Source organism: Ostrinia furnacalis, unplaced genomic scaffold (assembly GCF_004193835.3).
Source record: "Ostrinia furnacalis isolate ACB-3 unplaced genomic scaffold, ASM419383v2 OfSCF2162, whole genome shotgun sequence".
NCBI lineage: Eukaryota > Metazoa > Arthropoda > Insecta > Lepidoptera > Crambidae > Ostrinia > Ostrinia furnacalis.
In genome coordinates, this window is record NW_021132401.1 from 9,178 (window position 1) to 27,009 (window position 17,832).

Genomic DNA, 17,832 nt, shown 5'->3' on the forward strand with positions numbered 1-17,832 from the left:
TTTACAGGAAATAATCATTGTTTTATCACAAGAATTGGTGCAAAATTTTGTAGTGCGTGGTTGCGGTAGTACGTGGTGTCCTGGAAGTGACATAAGATTCCACGCGTAAGTGTTTATTTCGTGATTTCCGACATTGGATCATTGTAAACATTTTTCACATTTTTTACATTAATTTCTTCCTAAAACGTTTTACCAGTAATTACACTTATCATTTTTAATTATACCTATGTCAAGAAATAAAGATTTTACATTGGATTCATTGAATTTGAGCAATTTTATATTTTTTGTTTATTTAGAAAGAGCGAGTCTGCCCACAGAGAGCGAGATAGTGATACTTAGTTTGTGCTTCAAGTAGGTATTCGGAGTGTGGCCTCCATTTTTATCTGTAGCTTCATGGGTAGAACTGGCTGTCAGTCAGCTGTCATTAGTGTCATTTAGTTAGCCAACTTCGCCAAGGTGTTGTAAATAATAAACCAACTGGTGATTCGTTATGATTTTACTGTTATCGTTAACTTTTACATTATCAATTGAATAATTGTAAAACATTTTTCCATTGCTGTATCAGTTATCTGGCAGCTATGTCGTGTTCGTTTTCTCTAATATGCCCCGCCGTTTTCGTGGTCTGAGGAGGATTCTAAAAATGCCTCTCACTGAGGCTGGGGATCAATATTCTGTGTGGGTGAGTAAATAGTTATTATCAACTGGATAAATATTACATTTATGCTGCACTTTATTGACTTATTGTCCACGTGTGATCTTGATTTATTTTAACCCGTCAATGACGAACTGCATTGTTGGCGCAGGTTTTCTAAGACTACCCTTTGTGACCTTATAAACTTCTTATAAATAAAGGTAGTGTTATATTCAATTAGAAAGGCGAAAATTATCCAAGTAATTTTTATGAATGGCTCATTAAGTATAGGTTTGATCTGAACTAATCTGAAGTAAGTACAGATTCTGTACTTCTTGGCTTGTATTTTCATACATTACCAATTTATTGTTATTTCTACAGGACATCTCATACCCACAGTACAGTGTTCAATTTTACTGTTAAAAACACTGCAATAGTAACAAATTACTTGCCTACTTCCAAGACTTGAAGATTTTAAGTATAGGTACTATTTAAATCCTATTCTATTTCTATTACCTATCTAGTCCTTCATAAAATTTGTTTTAATAGTAATGTATGTTAATTATTGTTAATACAACTTGGTAGTGAGTACATAAGTACACAAAAGTAATTAAATTGTAATTTTTTTAGGTGGGGTTGATTTACATCTTTAATTTAATTGTGGGCACAGGAGCCCTAACGTTGCCAGCAGCTTTCGCCCGTGCAGGATGGGGTCTCAGCACCATTTCACTGGTGTTCCTTGCGTTCATGAGTTATTTAAATGTAACTTATGTCATCGAGACTATGGCTTGTGCCAATGCAGTATTCAAATGGAAAAGACTGCAGGCAATAAAGAGAGAGAGTGTGAGTATCATTATTAATCCTACTAATATTATAAATGCGAAAGTTTGGATGTCTGGATGTTTGTTACGCAAAAACTATTGAATGGATTTTGATGAAACTTTACAGTATTATTGTTTATAACCCAGAATAACATATAGGCTATAATTAATGACGATCTGTGACAAACTAAATTTCATGCGGGTGAAACCGTGGGCAAATGCTAGCTAACTATAAAATATCATTGTCATCAGTATTTCTATATCATCATGTAATTTGTTTAATCTGCACTGTTCGTATATTGAAATAGATTGGTAAACTATACTAGAGTTACACCTTGCTCTCTAATTGCCAGGATATTTTGTCTTATACACCTCATTTTATATACCCATCTTCATTTATAATGGCATGAAAAAATAACACTTAATTAGTGAACTTCATTCTAAGCAGTTGAAACTTGGAGAAGTACATAATAGAGTAGGTAGTGCAAAATGTGTTTTTCAATACATTTTCCATGCATATACTACCACACATGTTTAGTTACAAGGCCATTTTAGTAATAAAAACAACTATCAGTCGTAAAATAATTCATTTGATTACACTTTCTTGCAGAAATAATAAGTAAAGTTTTGCTTTGGGAGTTGATATCTAATTAATTCCTAATTAGATTTCATGCTAATTTCGTTTACGAGAATAATTGTATCTGTTGTAATTTTTTCTGAAGCTTTGTGTTTTACAGATTTCTAAGCAAAGTAATTTATGGTAACTTGATAGCGGTAACGAGTTTTTACCGTTAGCTTCGATCTAACTACGCGTTAGTATGAACGCGCAGTCGCGCACTTATAATAATTGACGAATGTGATTGAAGACTCACATCTATCTAATGCTAAAACTAATATTTATATGCGGAAGTAATTCTGTCTGTTTGTTACCTTTTCATGCTTAAACAAGTAAATCAAATTAGATAAAAGGAGACCTGAGAAAAGTCATAGGGTTTTGAAAGATAGGATCGCAAGAGTCGTCAGCTAATAGAAATCGAGCAGGCGAAAGCACGGGCAAAAGCTGAGTACCTAGTTTAAACGCGACGAAAATGAGAATCAATCAAGCCTAGGCGCAGACCGCCGACTTTTAGTTGGCCGATAGTTGGGCCCGGTTCTAATTTGTATAAAGAATCGGCCGGTACCAAATCGGCGTAATGTGCGCACCTTCATACATCTCTATACTGATTAACAGCCCGACCCAACTAACGGCCAACTAAAAGTTGGTGGTCTGCGAGCTGCGTCTAGGCTAAGTGAAACCTAAAGAAATTGACAAGATAAAGTTTCAGCTACTGTAGCATGGTAATACTTGACTGTAGTGTTTATAAACTTTCGCGAAAACAGTTTTTTCAAGTGCGGAAGCGTTTTTAAGACTAATCCTTTTATTTATTAAAAAACTAACGCACACATCGCCTCTAGATCCAAGACCACGACTCGGATGACGAGGCAACCACGTCACAACACCAAGGCGACTTGGAGGAGCCCCTGGTGTGCGGGGAATCCATACCCTCTCGGTATTACAGCCTCGACCGTCGCGTGGAACTCGGAGAAATGGCCAACCTGTTCTTCAATAAGACAGGTAAGCTGTTAAATGAGCATTTTACAGGATCATTTTAGCTAAAAAGCGTCCATTGCTGGACAAAGGCCTCCTTCAAAGATTTCCGCAAAATCGATCCTGATAGATGCTTCCCGCGACCTTCATTAAATCGTCAATCCATTGAGTATGAGGCATAGTGCTTCCACACTACGTTTTCCGGTCCGTGGTCGCCACGGCAGTATAAACTAATAAACTTATCTTTTTTTATATAAACTAATAAACTTATCTTATTTTCTGATGGTAAGTGACGATCAGGCCGAAGATGGAAGCGAGCTTCACCCGGAATCCTCAATCACGGAGGAACTGGCTATCTTACCTCTAACTGCCGGAACACAACAATGCTGTTAACATTGTTGTTATGGCGACAGACTTAGGTAAAATGGTGGTAGCTAGCCAGGCGGGCTTAGAACAAGCAAATCGAACAGAAAAATCTGCCCCCATTGGGAATTGAACCCGGGCCTCTGCTTCTGAAGCAGGTGGTCTTACCACTAGACCATAGAGGCGGTTAAACTATCTCTTACCTAAAAGAACACTTCTAGTCTTAAAACTCAATTAGACTATAGACACCCGCATACAGCAGCACTAGCTAAAAAGCGTCCACTGCTGGGCAAAGGTATCCCTCAAAGATTTCCACGATGACTGATCCTGCGGTTCCCGCATCTAGATGCTTCCCGCGCCCTTCATTAAATCGTCAGTCCATTGAGTATGAGGCATAGTGCTTCCACACTGCGTTTTCCGGTCCGTGGTCGCCACAGCAGTAAACTAAGAAAATTATCTCTTCTCTAAAAGAAGCACCTAAGAGCTAAGAAGTGTTTTCTCTTATCTCTGAAACTCTATTATAATATAAATATCTCTGGACAATTTCACACAGCCCCATCTAGCCCCAAATTAAATTAAACACCACGCGAAAACTTACAATGTAACCATTTTAGAAACCGCGCGAGATTTTATTAAAAGCATTCACCTAAGTGCAAATGCGCCTATTTATGCGCCATCCGTAGCATCCATGGACCGACGATCTGATGAAGGTCGCGGGAGGCGCCTAGATGCGAGCGGCGCAGGACCGGTCTTTGTGGAAATCCTTGGAGGAGGCCTTTGTCCAGCAGTGGACGTCTTTCGGCTGAAACGAATGAACGAACGAATGCGCCATGTGAAATGAAAATAAACAAATACGTCGTCGTTTCGTCTACCGTTTGGTGTAGTGGTTCAGAACGGACTACTATGCCGAGAGGTCCCGGGTTCGATTCCCGGCCGGGCAGAAATTGTCCAAAGATTTATTTATTATTTATTTATTTATTTATAAATACGAGTAACTCCAAATGTTTGTTGGCAGGGAGGATCATGTTCTACTGCACTCTCTGCGTGTATTTGTATGGGGATCTGTCCATATACTCCGCAGCCGTGGCCAAGTCTATTATGGACGTGGTGTGGTAAGATTTTGCAATATTTGGCATCACACTTACTTTAATATTTCGTAATCTAACTAGCATGCATTCTCTTCTTATACATTGTATTTATTAGATTGTACTCTGTTATACAACAATGTTAGTATAATAACTATAAATAATTTCGACCGGATTGTGCAGTGTTGCGATGACAGGCTATGAGTAATGGTGTCCCAGGTTCGCTTCTCAGTTCGGTCAAGTTTTGGTAATTTACAATTTTTTTGATATTTGACTGATTTTCGCCTTAAAGCTTATTCAACTTTATACGCTTCTCTCTCTCTGAAAATAATTTTAAAGTTATACTTATTGTATACGTGACAGATATAGACGCTAAGGTACGCTTATAAATGTAAGGAACTGAATATCTCTACCAGTTGGCCTTTGGGCGTGCCAGTGGCGGTTTTCGTCAATTAAAATAAAGTGTTATTATGAAAAGCATTGTCTCTGAGTGCGCAAATGTAACACACATATTTAACCAAGTGTGACTCCAGTATTGTTCAGGCGTACTCAGTGACGTATAACAAACTCTTAATTTGTCCCAGACGTCTATTTTTACTTAGTGGAGTAAAATTTGTAGTTGAATTTGGAAATATCAATTATAAAACCTTATTTGTAACCTAAGAACCAGTTTTTTTTGTAGTTTTATTTTCTTCTTACAATAGTTTGAAACAATAGTTTAATCATGGTTCATGTATATGACGGCTCATAACGTATGAAACGAGGGTTTCGACCTGTATTCATATTAAGGCTCAACTGTGAATATTACAGTATGTTACAAAACTTACGACCCTCTTAATAAAAGAATAATTAATTTGATGTTATACATAGTGTGACAAAGACGAGTGACGTCACTGTGTCTTTAAAAATAATTTTTTGTAAGCATAAAAAAGTAATGAAATAAAATAGCATAAGCAGATGATCAACTTTATTATAATGTTGACTTTGTCTTCATTTGACAGTTTCGTCATTTTGACTAGACTGTACCTGTTGCAGACTACTAAACACAGTGACGTCCTATGTACTTATTTGTAATGCTTTTTCGCAACAAAAAGAAGTAAACTTACACTTTGGTTGTTCCTATCCTAATACAAGCACAAAGGATGGCACAGCGTTTAGATCAACCTGTCATCTGCCGTCATCCTCTGTCATTATAACGATCCCCCTTTCTTTACCAGCTCCTCAGTGCCTTCCAACATGACAGACCCAAGCGAGTGGGACGAGCTGCCGTGTTTCAACGCCACGTCACACCTGCAGCCATACTCCCGGCTAGAAGTGTACCGGATAGCGCTGCTGACGTTTGTGGGCGCTATGGGGCCTTTTGTCTTCTTCAACGTGCAGAAGACGAAGTACTTACAGCTGTTTACGTCGGGCATGAGGTGGTTAGGTGAGTTATTAGAAGGTTATGATAATATTTGGTCAACCTTCAGACGTACTCCCGGCTAGAAGTGTACCGGATAGCGCTGCTGACGTTTGTGGGCGCTATGGGGCCTTTAGTCTTCTTCAACGTACAGAAGACCAAGTATCTACAGCTGTTTACCTCGGGCATGAGGTGGTTAGGTGAGTGATGACCATTTTAACCCTTAACCAGGCTCTGGTGGCCATAGAGCCCACATCAATTTGAACTTTATGCTGTGAAGATACGTTTGAACCAATGTTTTTTTTGAGCCTGGTTAAGGGGTTAACTCATTGGATTTGTCTCATATTTGAGGAATATAGGTACTCTGTATCATGAGTAGAGTCATAATTATATTAAAAGGATGCCAACTATTTCAATTCTATCCTGTATACGCCTGTGCACGGAACTTCCTATGGTAAGTACTACTATTTTAGTAACTAGCTAGGTTTGTATTTTCTATATCAAATGTGGGCCTTCATAAAATATTTTTCCAATAACAATGACATGTATCGTAAACAAGAAAAAATGTGCCTTCACAATCCCTTTGATGGAAGCGTATGAAAATAAAACTTGTCTTCTTTTTTTTTAAGTTCATTTTATGTTTATGATCCCCAATCCCTACTTGCAAACTCACCTCACGTTCGGCCGAGATTATTGCTTTGTGTGCCGGGACTCCTAAAACGGAGTGCCCATTTGGGCACCTTACCTTTGTAAGCAAATATAAGTGACTGCTTGTCTTGCTACTGGAATAAAATTTATTTTGTTTCTTTTACGAGGAATCTAGTCTTAGCTTGTGGTTTCTTCTGTGTGCAGTAGAAAACCTAAGAGCCCAATTCAATTGATATTCTCTTTTATAAAGGAACTACTTTGGGTCTACGGCTTTTCCTATGTGATTCTGACGGTTTTGTACAGATTTTTTTTATTGTGCGACACACGATTTTAAGGTTACAATTTGTAAGTTTTTTTAAAACATAAGTCTTCAATGGATGGAAAAGCATGGTATCAAAAAAGAAACCGCGGTATCTTATGTTAGTTGTAATAGGCTCTATTTTTCAACAACATGCTGCTTGCTGAATCGAACTCACGGCGTTGAATAGAGCTCTGATTGGTTCGTGTGTCACCCTGTGCGTCCACGCGCACTGTGAGACTTCATAGTGTTTGTGAATACGGGCGTAACATTGGTAGGTATGAAAGCTGCGAAAATGTGCGCCGATTCGGTAGACGTCACGCGTCCACAACAGGTTTCGATGGCGGCCGACCTTGAACTCGCTTAGTGCTTATGTCACCCGTGTTAGCTATGTTATAATGGCTGGAAAGTGGGAAATTCTAATATCATCTTTGCAGAACCATTTAACGATTAGAGGTCTCCTATTTGGACCATGTACTTGACATTCTTACATGTGTGATGTGTGATATATTTAGAGATTCTGTTCTGTCTGTACAGTCAGCAGGCAGGTGGGGCAGGAAAGTTCTCGAGTGGCGACCACGGGCTGGAAGACGTAGCGTGGGCAGGCCTCCTACTAGGTGGACCGACGATCTGGTAAAGGTCGCGGGAAGAGCCTGGATGCGGGCAGCGCAGGACCGTTCATTGTGGAAAACCTTGGGGGAGGCCTTTGTCCAGCAGTGGACGTCATTTGGCTGAAAAGAAGAAGAAGTACAGTCAGCATCTAATATGTAGTTGGTGACACCCTAAGTAGCCAATATGTTCGCAACACGTCTAATTGGAATAAGGATGTAAATGTTATCGACTTTTTGGCCACTTTAGATGTCTCGAAATATTTGACGCTGACTGTACCAGTAAATTAGGTTATTCTTATCAGCATTATTGGCTATTTTCTGTGATGCCACTTATGAATGGGATCCTAATGACTATTTAATTAATGTAATGAATAAACTTTGATAGCCGCTTTGACTACATTGCTCACAGCAGTTGTGGAGCAAATGTTAGTGTAGTGAACACTGAGGGACATATTTTTTAGTGTACTTGGTAATTAATTGGTTCTGTTTGGGTTTAATCAAAAGCCAAACTGTAAATATTGGCTATATGGGAGTCGTAGTTCTGGGAACGAGAAGTAGGCTTAGTCCTACTTATATTATACTAGCTGACCCGGCGAACTTTGTTCCGCCTTAATGGCAATAAATAAGCAGACTTTTTTTTTATTTCGAACGGGATAAAAAGTATCCTATGTCCTTCTCCTGGCTCTAGGGAGGTACCCTGACAATTTTCAGCTAAATCGGTTCAGCCGTTCTTGAGTTATAAGCGAAGTAACTAACACGACTTTCTTTTATACAGTGTGTCCGGGCATGTAGTGATCAAACTTTAAGGGCGTAATCTATGGACAATTTTATCGGTGAAAATACTTTAAATTTGGGGCTTGACCCATTTCTCGCATATTTACAAGGACTTAAGTTTTTAATTTTAAGTTTTCACCTTTTCCTTCAAAAACAAGTGATAGCGTGGGTAGTTTAACATTAATAAGCAAAAATTTTTTTATCATGCGATAGCCAATAAAATTATCTATTAGTAGAAGTAGAAAACAGATACAAGTTTCATACATTTTAAGGGTGTAAGAACGGATTTAATTAGAAATAAACACGATTTTTTTCACATCTTTTTCAGTTATTTCCCAACACGAGAAAAACCAGGTCGTTAAGGTATGTTTTATTTGCATTTTATTATTAGTATTTGAGCTATTCTACAAAACGAATGTAAGTTTATTAGTCTACGTCTATTAGTTTCGACGTAATTGTTAAACAAAGATACCCCTTCCCAGCGGTTTCCATAGCGCACGCGACATGCGAAAATGCACTGCCTGAAAGAATTACACAACCTATTCCGATTACTATGGAAACCGCTGGGAATGGGTATCTCTGNTGGCCTATTAAGTACATGCTTTTTTGTTTTATTATGAAAGTTTAGAAAACTGCGCAGTTTTTTAAAATATTTTGGACCTATGGAAATTCTTTTTTTTTCTCATACATTTCAATTGAAAATTTTAGAATGTTCTGCTAAAAGCATATTTTTTATGTTTCTAGCGAAAATTTTGTATCTTGCATTAAAGATAGGAAGGTGATTATTTTTTTCAAATATCTGCACTTAATAGGGAATCTGTCAAAAAAAAGAAATCTGAGAAAAGTCAACCCAAAAAAAAAGATAAAAAAAAATTAAGCCACTAGGTCCTGAAATTTGAAAAAATCACAAAATTAACGATAACTTCTAAACTAAGAAAAATCGTAGAACATACATGGGGGTGAAATCAATAGGTCTAGTCTTCACCTATCACCTGCCTTCGGCTTGACACCTTACAAGAAACACCCTGTATACAGGGTGGAAACGATAAGTGATCTCACCCGATTATTTCTAAACTATACAATATATCGAAAAACTGGTTACTGATCCTGAAAGTGCTTCATGAGCTCTTTCAAACGGTGTTAATAATAGGTTTCAGAATAAACTGGAACAATCCGAAAATTCAATGTTTCCAGCTTCCATACATTTGGTAAAGTTACATAATTTTAAAAACTACACAAGATGTCGTAAAACTGGTTACTGATTCTAAAAGTGCTTTACGAGCTCTATCCAACGGTATCAATATCAAATTACTGAATAAACTGGATCTATCCTAAAATTCAATGTTTCCGTCTTCCATACATTTAGTACTATCACAGTCATGGCACTCATCTCTTGATAAATTTTATAGCAAATAAAGCCTAAAACTAATGATTTCACAAACAATTTTAAATAAGATGCAAGTCACGAGTTTATTTAATCGACTTTTTGAGTTTATTATTTAACAAATATTACACATTCTAATTTGTGTCGTCGTCATACATTGAGTATGGAAGCTGGAAACATTGAATTTTGGGTTATAATATCTTGTATGGTTTAGAAATAATCGAGTGAGATCACTTATCGTTTCCACCCTGTATAGAAATGCTAAAGTTTGGATGTCTGGATGTTTGTTACTCTTTCACGCAAAAACTACTGAACGGATTTTGTTGAAACTTTACAGTATTATTGTTTGTAACCCAGATTAACATATAGGCTATAATTTATGCCGATCTGTGACACAAAATTTCACGCGGTTGAAGCTGCGGGCAAAAGCTAGTCTTGTCATATTACCTAGAAATTTTGGGCCAATTGATTATTAATAACAAACATTTTCTTTTACAGCGTTCGCGATAATGATCTCAATGGCGATTCATCTGCTCATCGGGCGAGGGCCTCAAGGCCACCCGCCGGCCTTTGACGTCACGGGCATGCCGACGCTATTCGGGGCTTGCGTCTACTCCTTCATGTGCCACCATTCCCTCCCCGGCCTCGTCAGCCCCATCCGGGGCAAGAACCAACTCGGCCTCCATCTCGCTCTAGACTACGCACTCATCAGCGTCTTCTATCTCCTTCTAGCATTCACCGGAGCCTTCGCTTTCGCACGGCTTAACGACCTCTACACACTCAATTTTGTCCCAAAAGACAACGAGAACATATTCCTAGAAATCGTCGAGTACTTCCTTGCTCTCTTCCCAGTCTTTACTTTGTCAACTAGCTTCCCAATCATAGCTATCACTTTAAGAAACAACCTGCAAAGTCTCTTCTTAGATACAACTAGGTTGGAGTCGTACAACTTCGTGCTGAGGAAGCTACTCTTTCCAATCGTGACGGTGACTCCTCCGCTGCTGCTGACGTATTTCTTAGAAGATATAAGCATTCTCATTGAGTTTACGGGGTCATACGCAGGCACCGGGATACAGTATCTGATCCCAACGTTTCTAGTGATATCCGCTAGGCGGCACTGTATCAATTTACTAGGGCTAGGAGTGGTGAACAAGTATAAGAGTCCCTTCTCTAACGTTGCATGGGCAGTGTTTGTGCTACTGTGGTCTTTCGTCTGCATAATATTAGTCTCTGTCAACATGTTCCAAAAGAAATCATGACAGTAATGTTGGAAAAGCCTGGCGCAATATAAAGTTTCATAAATGATATGTCCGTACGGTATGATAAGACCGAATGAGTAAACATATTATATCGCTATTGATAGACGAAAATGGTGCTCCACCGGTCCTATTAGCATTTTAATTATCTAATTTGCGTTGAAATAATGAGATAACGAACTAGGATTTGTATTTTTGATCGATTTGTGAAAACAAGTCAATTTGGCCTTGTCGGTTTGTATGTCAGTAATAAATTATCAAGTCGGTTTTGTTATCGATCCCGGCGTCTGTCCCTAGGACGAAGTTACTTGACCGGGTGTTTTCTGTTCATTTAAGGCTTGGGAAAGCTGAAATAAAATGATATTACTGGTCCTTATATTATAATAAAAAGGTACAATAGTAGACAGTTCCTAGCTTGAGTTTATAGTATCAACGTTAGGTACTAGTTGGTTACATTTTAATATAGGAACGAGTCTTGAAAAAGTTCTCGGATATTGAAGCTATCTATTGAAACATGTCATTATTTATAATTTAGGTGTATTTATTAAATTCAAGTACTCTCTAAATTTGGCTACAGTTGCGTAGTCGCATTCTCCACCTACGCCATGACGGTGTCATAGTGATTTTATTTACATTTCTTTCATTTACCTACTGGAACGGCTGAACAAACATGCAGGTTGTTTAATTTTTTATTTTAGTAGTAACTATTTTAAAGTATTTTGAAATTGAATTATTTAACACGCACAAGTAAGATGCATGTCTTCCTAAGTGTAGTTTAGATTTTATTACCTATTAATTATTATATACGAATTAGGGGTATCGTATTTAAAAAATATGGAGCAGTAAGGCCCGTATTATGAAATAATTAGATTCAAACTCAAGAAAAAATCCTGCCCAGTCTATCGATTGATTTACTATTGAAATTCAGTCATTCATAAAAGTATGTGCTTGAGAGAATCGAATTTTGAACATCGTTTCTTAATGCGGGTGAAAATGCTTTAAATCCAACATCACTGTCAAGTTGGGTTAAACTCAAAAGTATTCACGATTTGAAAGGCCAAATTAGAAATAGTAAAACTTAATCCAATTTCTAAACTAAATTAAGTGTAGGTATTATACGCAGCTGTATTTTTTATTTTTTAAGTTATTTTAAGATTATTTACTGCTGTATTTTGTAAATCGAGCAATATTTTTATTCAACTAAGGGCTGATTTTTCAATCGTCGGATAACTTTTAACTAAAGAATAAGTTTGGCACTCTGATAGTTTTATTATGGGAAATATGTCAAAATGACAAGGTTATTCTTCAGTTAAAAGATATCTGACGATTGAAAAATCGGCCCTAAAATGTTATGAACCAAAACCACGCCAAAATAGTGAAATGCATTTTTTTAAATATTTTAACTTACTTACATATTGTTCTAGAATTGATTTAAAACTTGCATTGTAATATTATCATTTGAAATTTTAAATATAAAATATTCCACTTTTGCCAGTGATATCTACCTAGATTTTATCTTATGTAAATGGTCATATTACTTGAAAAACGATATAAAAATATGTATTTATATTTTTGATAAATATGCATTAGCCCAACAAACATTAAAATAGACAATATTAATTTAAAAGGTATAGTAAAACAAATGTCCGGCTCATTTACTATTATTAGTGAGAAAAAGATAATAAATATTATAATGTGATACATAGTGAAGATAATTCATTTTTTTCTAAACAAATTTTTATAATCACTTAAAAAATCTGTCAATATTAATTTTACTGTGATAGCGTAAACCATTTCATTTAAGTTATAAATGACTGAACATATTTTTAAATAAAACAGTGTGTATTTTTTGTAATCGAATAAATATTTTATTTTGAGCGTTTCATTCACGTCGTTTTATTTGTCAGAAACTTATCTATTAACTTTCATCTTTCCTGTGAGTTGAAGAGTATAAAATGTGATAAATAAAACCAAGTTCAAGGTTGAAGAATTATTTATTTTATCATCATTATACATAGTTGTCACTTATCTCGCGTACAAAGCGACAAAAGCCTTTCATAGCTCAATTGACTTTGGCATGAAGTTACATTGTATTTGTGCAGCCGCGGGACGGGCGATGTTCACTCTACAAGCACTAACCAACCAACAAAGGAAAATTTTACCCTTCAAAAAGCAGGTTTGAGACCAGAAAATTTAGTTTCACTAACTTAGCACAGCCCACGGGGCGAGGATGTTAAATATTTTAGATGTTTTCTGTAAAAGCTGTAGTACAGTCGCGTAAGAAACGTTTTATCGAGTTTAATTCAATATTTCACATGCAAAGCTAAGATAGAAATCGTTTTTATATACATTTTCAATAATCTCAAGAGACCATAATAATACTTATAGTTATATAAATTACACGACTGTACTAAATCCGTAAAGCTTAACTAACTTTAGCAAAATTTCAATTGAGATTTAATTTTTGAGAACACCGTTTATAAAGATCTTGGATAGCAACTAAAACTAATCTAAATTATATGTACTGCATTTAAAACATCGAAATTTAAAAGTGTGTATAGCTCAATAATACAATACAAATCAAATATTCCCGCTATAATAAAAACAAAAAAATATAAACTATAATTACATAAAAATGAGTGAATGCTTTTTACACACATTACACATATAAAAAAAAACTTTAATGGACATTCATTATACTCATACATTCTTACACGTGATGAAAATCGACTTTACCAAAACGTAATGTAACAGAAACAAAAGTCTACACGTAAGACTATCAATATTACCTGTCTGTATCGTAATAATAATATTAGTGTAGCAAAATACCAATGAGAGCAATAGCTTCGGCTTGAAAATATAATTCCAATAAGTACTCGTAAAAACTAACTGCAATAGCGCTGTACGATGAATTAAAAGTACTAGTTACTTTTTAACAAATAAATAATATTATTAATCTATTCATTAATAAACCTAATAATCATATTATTCGCATAAGATCGAATATTTCATTTAGAATTTTATTAATTACAAGTGAGAGCAGGTTGGGCTCGTATTCGCCGGTAATACGAAGCAACCGGACGTTCTCGCGTCGGATTAATACTCAAGTCTCAAGTGTCACCCGGGACGTGTTTCAATTTACGTGAGAAAACAAGAAAATATAGTTCTTGCAACTCACGAAGGCGAGTGAGCTTTACTTGTGTGTGTACGTGTATATGCACATAACGATAGTGTAATGTCTATCAAAACTTGAAAAACGAACAGTAGCGAGCCACCACACATGTAAAGCTCACTCGTCTTCGTGAATTGCGACAACTATACAGTAACTATATCTACCCGACGGCTCGAACATCTATAATATTCCTATCGAAAGGTACATCACAATAAATACTATGACTACGATATTAGATTTGTAAGGAGAGTTCAGCGAGGCACGCCCGTGCGCAAGCGTCGGCGCGCTCGGGATCGCACGCGGCGATTATAGGCTAGGCTTACACGGTCGGCAAACCTATTCCCTGAATGGGCAAAAAAACGAGTTGAAAAAACCAGTAGATTTCAATTATGTACATAAGGAACAAACGATCTATTCCACTCCACTCACCTGGGTGATCAAAGTGGACTTCTTATTCATGGCTGATCAAAGGACACCAAAGTGTCGTCTGGAGTTCACTTTGATCACCTGGGTGATCAAAGTGGTATAGACCGTGATGTGCTATGCAAATCGACACGCTCCAATGTTTTAGTGAATCACGTCTTTACAGCAAACAATTTGATTGGTTTTGCTATGTACATTTCTCACTAGTGTCAATGTAGTGCTTGGTGTTCTTGTGTAAACCTAGCCTAACGTTTTACGTTCTACGGTAGCATAAGTACTCGAAACAAAAACTACTATGAAGTACGCGTTTGCCTTCAGAATTTCTGAGCTACATTAGTTAGACTTTCTAACTTCTCCAAAGGTGCGGCGTACTTAATGGTAGGCGGATTTACAGTGATTATGAAAGCTGTTTATGGAGTATTTTTTAACTAGGTAATGACTACATACATATCTTTTGATTATAACTAATTGTGCTAACCGACCAACCAAGTTGTTATAGTTAAAACAGTGCATTATTATAGACAGCCACAATATATACCAATATGCTTAACCCTAGCTTGGAAAGTTAAAGACGTTAATAAGTCTCGAATAGTTGACCAGGCCAGAAGAACGAGGCCATGCCACCAGCGACTTGGCGTATTGTCATGAGCTGTCAAACGCATCGTATCTATTGCTTTAGTTCTTTTTACACGTATGCATTAACCTAATCCGAACGACTCGATAATTTAATAAAATTGATTTTAAAGAAATTCGCAAATATTTTATCGTTTTGAAAATTTCCTATAGGAATGTCACGTGGCATGCCCAATGAAGCCAAGCTCGTCAAGTGACAAGTACTATCGCTTCGCCGGGCACGTGTTTACGTTACCGTAGATAGCTTGCGGTCGCGAGCGCTTCCGAGGCGGGGCTGTAGTGTTTGTAGAGCTAAGGCGCGGGGACGCGAGGCTATAACACCGAGGGAGGCACAGGGATATCGTTTCGGCGGAGCGCGTTGCGGAAAGCTTCGAGGGATGAGCGGAGAGTGAGGCAGAAGCCGCGGGAAGCGGGCACAAGGGGATAATCAGGAGGAGGCACGGGAGATGTGTTAGTCCCGGCGGATAGCGCCACTAGTCCTTCGAGCCGGAGACAGAGCGCAGCGGCGTTGGCGCGCATGTGCCGCAGGATCTCCTCGCGGAAAGGCTCCGGCGGGTTCATCACCATCTTGGTCATGGATTGGACGAGCTTCAAGAGAACCATCTCGTTGTACATGCGAGAGTTCTCCTTGCCTTGTTGGGTGCCTGGAATGAGCGAAACGAGCAAACTGAAGCATTACCGCAGTACATCTACAATAAGGTGGGTAATTGCGAATTATAATACATGAACGTAACTTACACCTAAGCAAACACATATCGCATGAATTATTCTATCGCTCATTAAATGCAAGATGGCCACAAAACAAAAAAATTCGGGAACCGTTTTATTGAAAAATAATGTCTTTAGGTCGAGGATCGAAGTTTAATTTTTGCGATAAAACTGTCTTCGTATTTTTTTGTTTGGTGGACGTGTTGCATATAATAAGCGTCTTGTCTCCGATAAGAAAGACTATTACACTTACACTGTCTTATAAATGCAGAACTGGGAGCATGATTTATAGTGTCGATCAAAATAGATCCAAACGCATGTGTTACTTTTGTTTCCGAAAAGATAGAAAATTGCACTGTTTCATAAATGCAGGACTGGGAAACTGGGAACACATAGTGTAGATGACAATAGATCTAAAAGTCGTATTGAAACTCACCCTTCTGCTTCTCGTAGCCGGCTTCATTGAAGTAGGGCTCGGCGTTGAGGATGAGTCCTTGGAGCGACACGATGACCTGCAGCAGAGAGCTGTCCTTGCCCCAAACTTCTACGCCGCGGCCTGACCACGTGCCAAGCAGCGACACGCACACCTGAGCATGGAAAAAGAACATTAAAATATGCTGTTGATGTCACTAAAATTTCTAAAACAACCCACATTCTGACAGATCATGAAGTGTATCGCCTCGTGTCCTCGGCCTACGTCGGAGCATTGATGCGAAGAGCGTGATTTTTTCATAGCGGCAGCCTGTCAGGGCCGTCCACTTAGTTTGCCGTGCCTTCTTATCATCGAGAAACCGTTTACTTAACTTGTAGACAGATAACTAGGAAATTGAAAACAAAAGATATAACATTTGGTTATCGGACGGCTGAAGACTGAGAGCTAGCTGAAAAAAAAGAGACTGAAGCATCTGACTAGCTGAAAATAGAAGACTGGAACATCTAGCTAGATGAAAATAGACTGGAGCTTCTGGTAAGCTGAAAACCAATTAAAAGACTGGAACACCTGGATAGCTGAAAACAAATTCAAGCACCTGGATAGCTGTAAACAGAAGTTTGTATCATCTGCCTAGCCCTGTAGGGTTCTTGGTTCTCACCTTCCCGTCTTCATACAAATTGGGATTCAATCGGTCGCTGCAGTAGGAGTGGTAGTGGCAGAGCGGCGGCGCGCGCGGGTACTCGCCGCCCAGCTGCACGTCGAACACAAACAGCCCGCCTTCGTACGGAGTCTTCTCGGGACGAACACAAATAGACTAGAGGGGCTCGCTGAATACATGGCAGCCTGGAGCGTCTAGATAGCTGAAGACAAGAAGACTGGAGCATGTGGCTAGATGAAGACAAGAGACTGGAGCATGTGGCTAGCTCAAGAGACTGGAGCATATGGCTAGCTGAAGATAGAGAGACTGGAGCATGTGGCTAGCTGACAACAAGAGACTGGAGCATCTGGATAGCTGTTAACAAAAGACTGGAGCTTCTAGCTGGCTGTAAACAGAACACTATATCATCTGGCTAGCTATGTAGGGGTCTCACCTTCCCGTCTTCATAGAGGTTAGGATTCAATCGGTCGCTGCAGTAGGAGTGGTAGTGGCAGAGCGGCGGCGCGCGCGGGTACTCGCCGCCCAACTGCACGTCGAACACAAACAGCCCGCCTTCGTACGGAGTCTTCTCGGGGCCGGCGATCATGACCGATAGTAGGTCGATGCGGTCCTCGAAAGCTCGCACCCACACCTGGGAAGATAATGAGAAGAGGGGTTAGTGAATTCCAAAGACACGATGCGCACGTAAATAACTAACAACGCGCACGTAACAAATTACACATTTTTAGCTGCAGCATAGATGGAAGCGGTGCCCAATGGTCTCTAAAGCCTGGTCCGTGAGCACGTAGAATCCCGTCCAATGACCCCAAGCTACCCATCCTTATCGCTCGCGCGGACCAGGCTTTAGTACTCTAGTACTTACCTGGGGGAAGACGAAGTGTTGGCATGACGCCTAATAGGTACCCCCGGCAATCTGGTGAAGGTCACTGGAAGCATAATGGATACGG

At 38.5% G+C, this 17,832-nt stretch overlaps 2 protein-coding genes across 4 annotated transcripts in view; one reads left to right on the forward strand and one right to left on the reverse strand.

The window, feature by feature from the left end:
- Positions 1 to 601: 601 nt before the first annotated feature.
- LOC114354773 (transmembrane protein 104 homolog) lies at positions 602 to 11,903 on the forward strand. Its single transcript, XM_028307329.1, has 6 exons — positions 602 to 679; positions 1,262 to 1,474; positions 2,908 to 3,067; positions 4,419 to 4,515; positions 5,706 to 5,914; positions 10,101 to 11,903. Exons 1-6 carry the CDS (start codon positions 602 to 604, stop codon positions 10,859 to 10,861), a joined length of 1,518 nt encoding a protein of 505 aa, XP_028163130.1. The 3' UTR covers positions 10,862 to 11,903.
- Positions 11,904 to 12,833: 930 nt separating this feature from the next.
- Positions 12,834 to 17,832, reverse strand: part of LOC114354770 ((E3-independent) E2 ubiquitin-conjugating enzyme) — a 51,027-nt gene continuing 46,028 nt past the window's right edge. For all 3 annotated transcript variants that reach the window (XM_028307327.1, XM_028307325.1, XM_028307326.1), the window contains 3 exons: positions 17,319 to 17,516; positions 16,231 to 16,381; positions 12,834 to 15,730 (listed from right to left, as the gene is read on the reverse strand). In XM_028307327.1, coding sequence (XP_028163128.1) covers positions 15,399 to 15,730; positions 16,231 to 16,381; positions 17,319 to 17,516 — 681 coding nt within the window. In that variant the 3' untranslated portion in view covers positions 12,834 to 15,398. The remainder of the gene's footprint in view (positions 15,731 to 16,230; positions 16,382 to 17,318; positions 17,517 to 17,832) is intronic.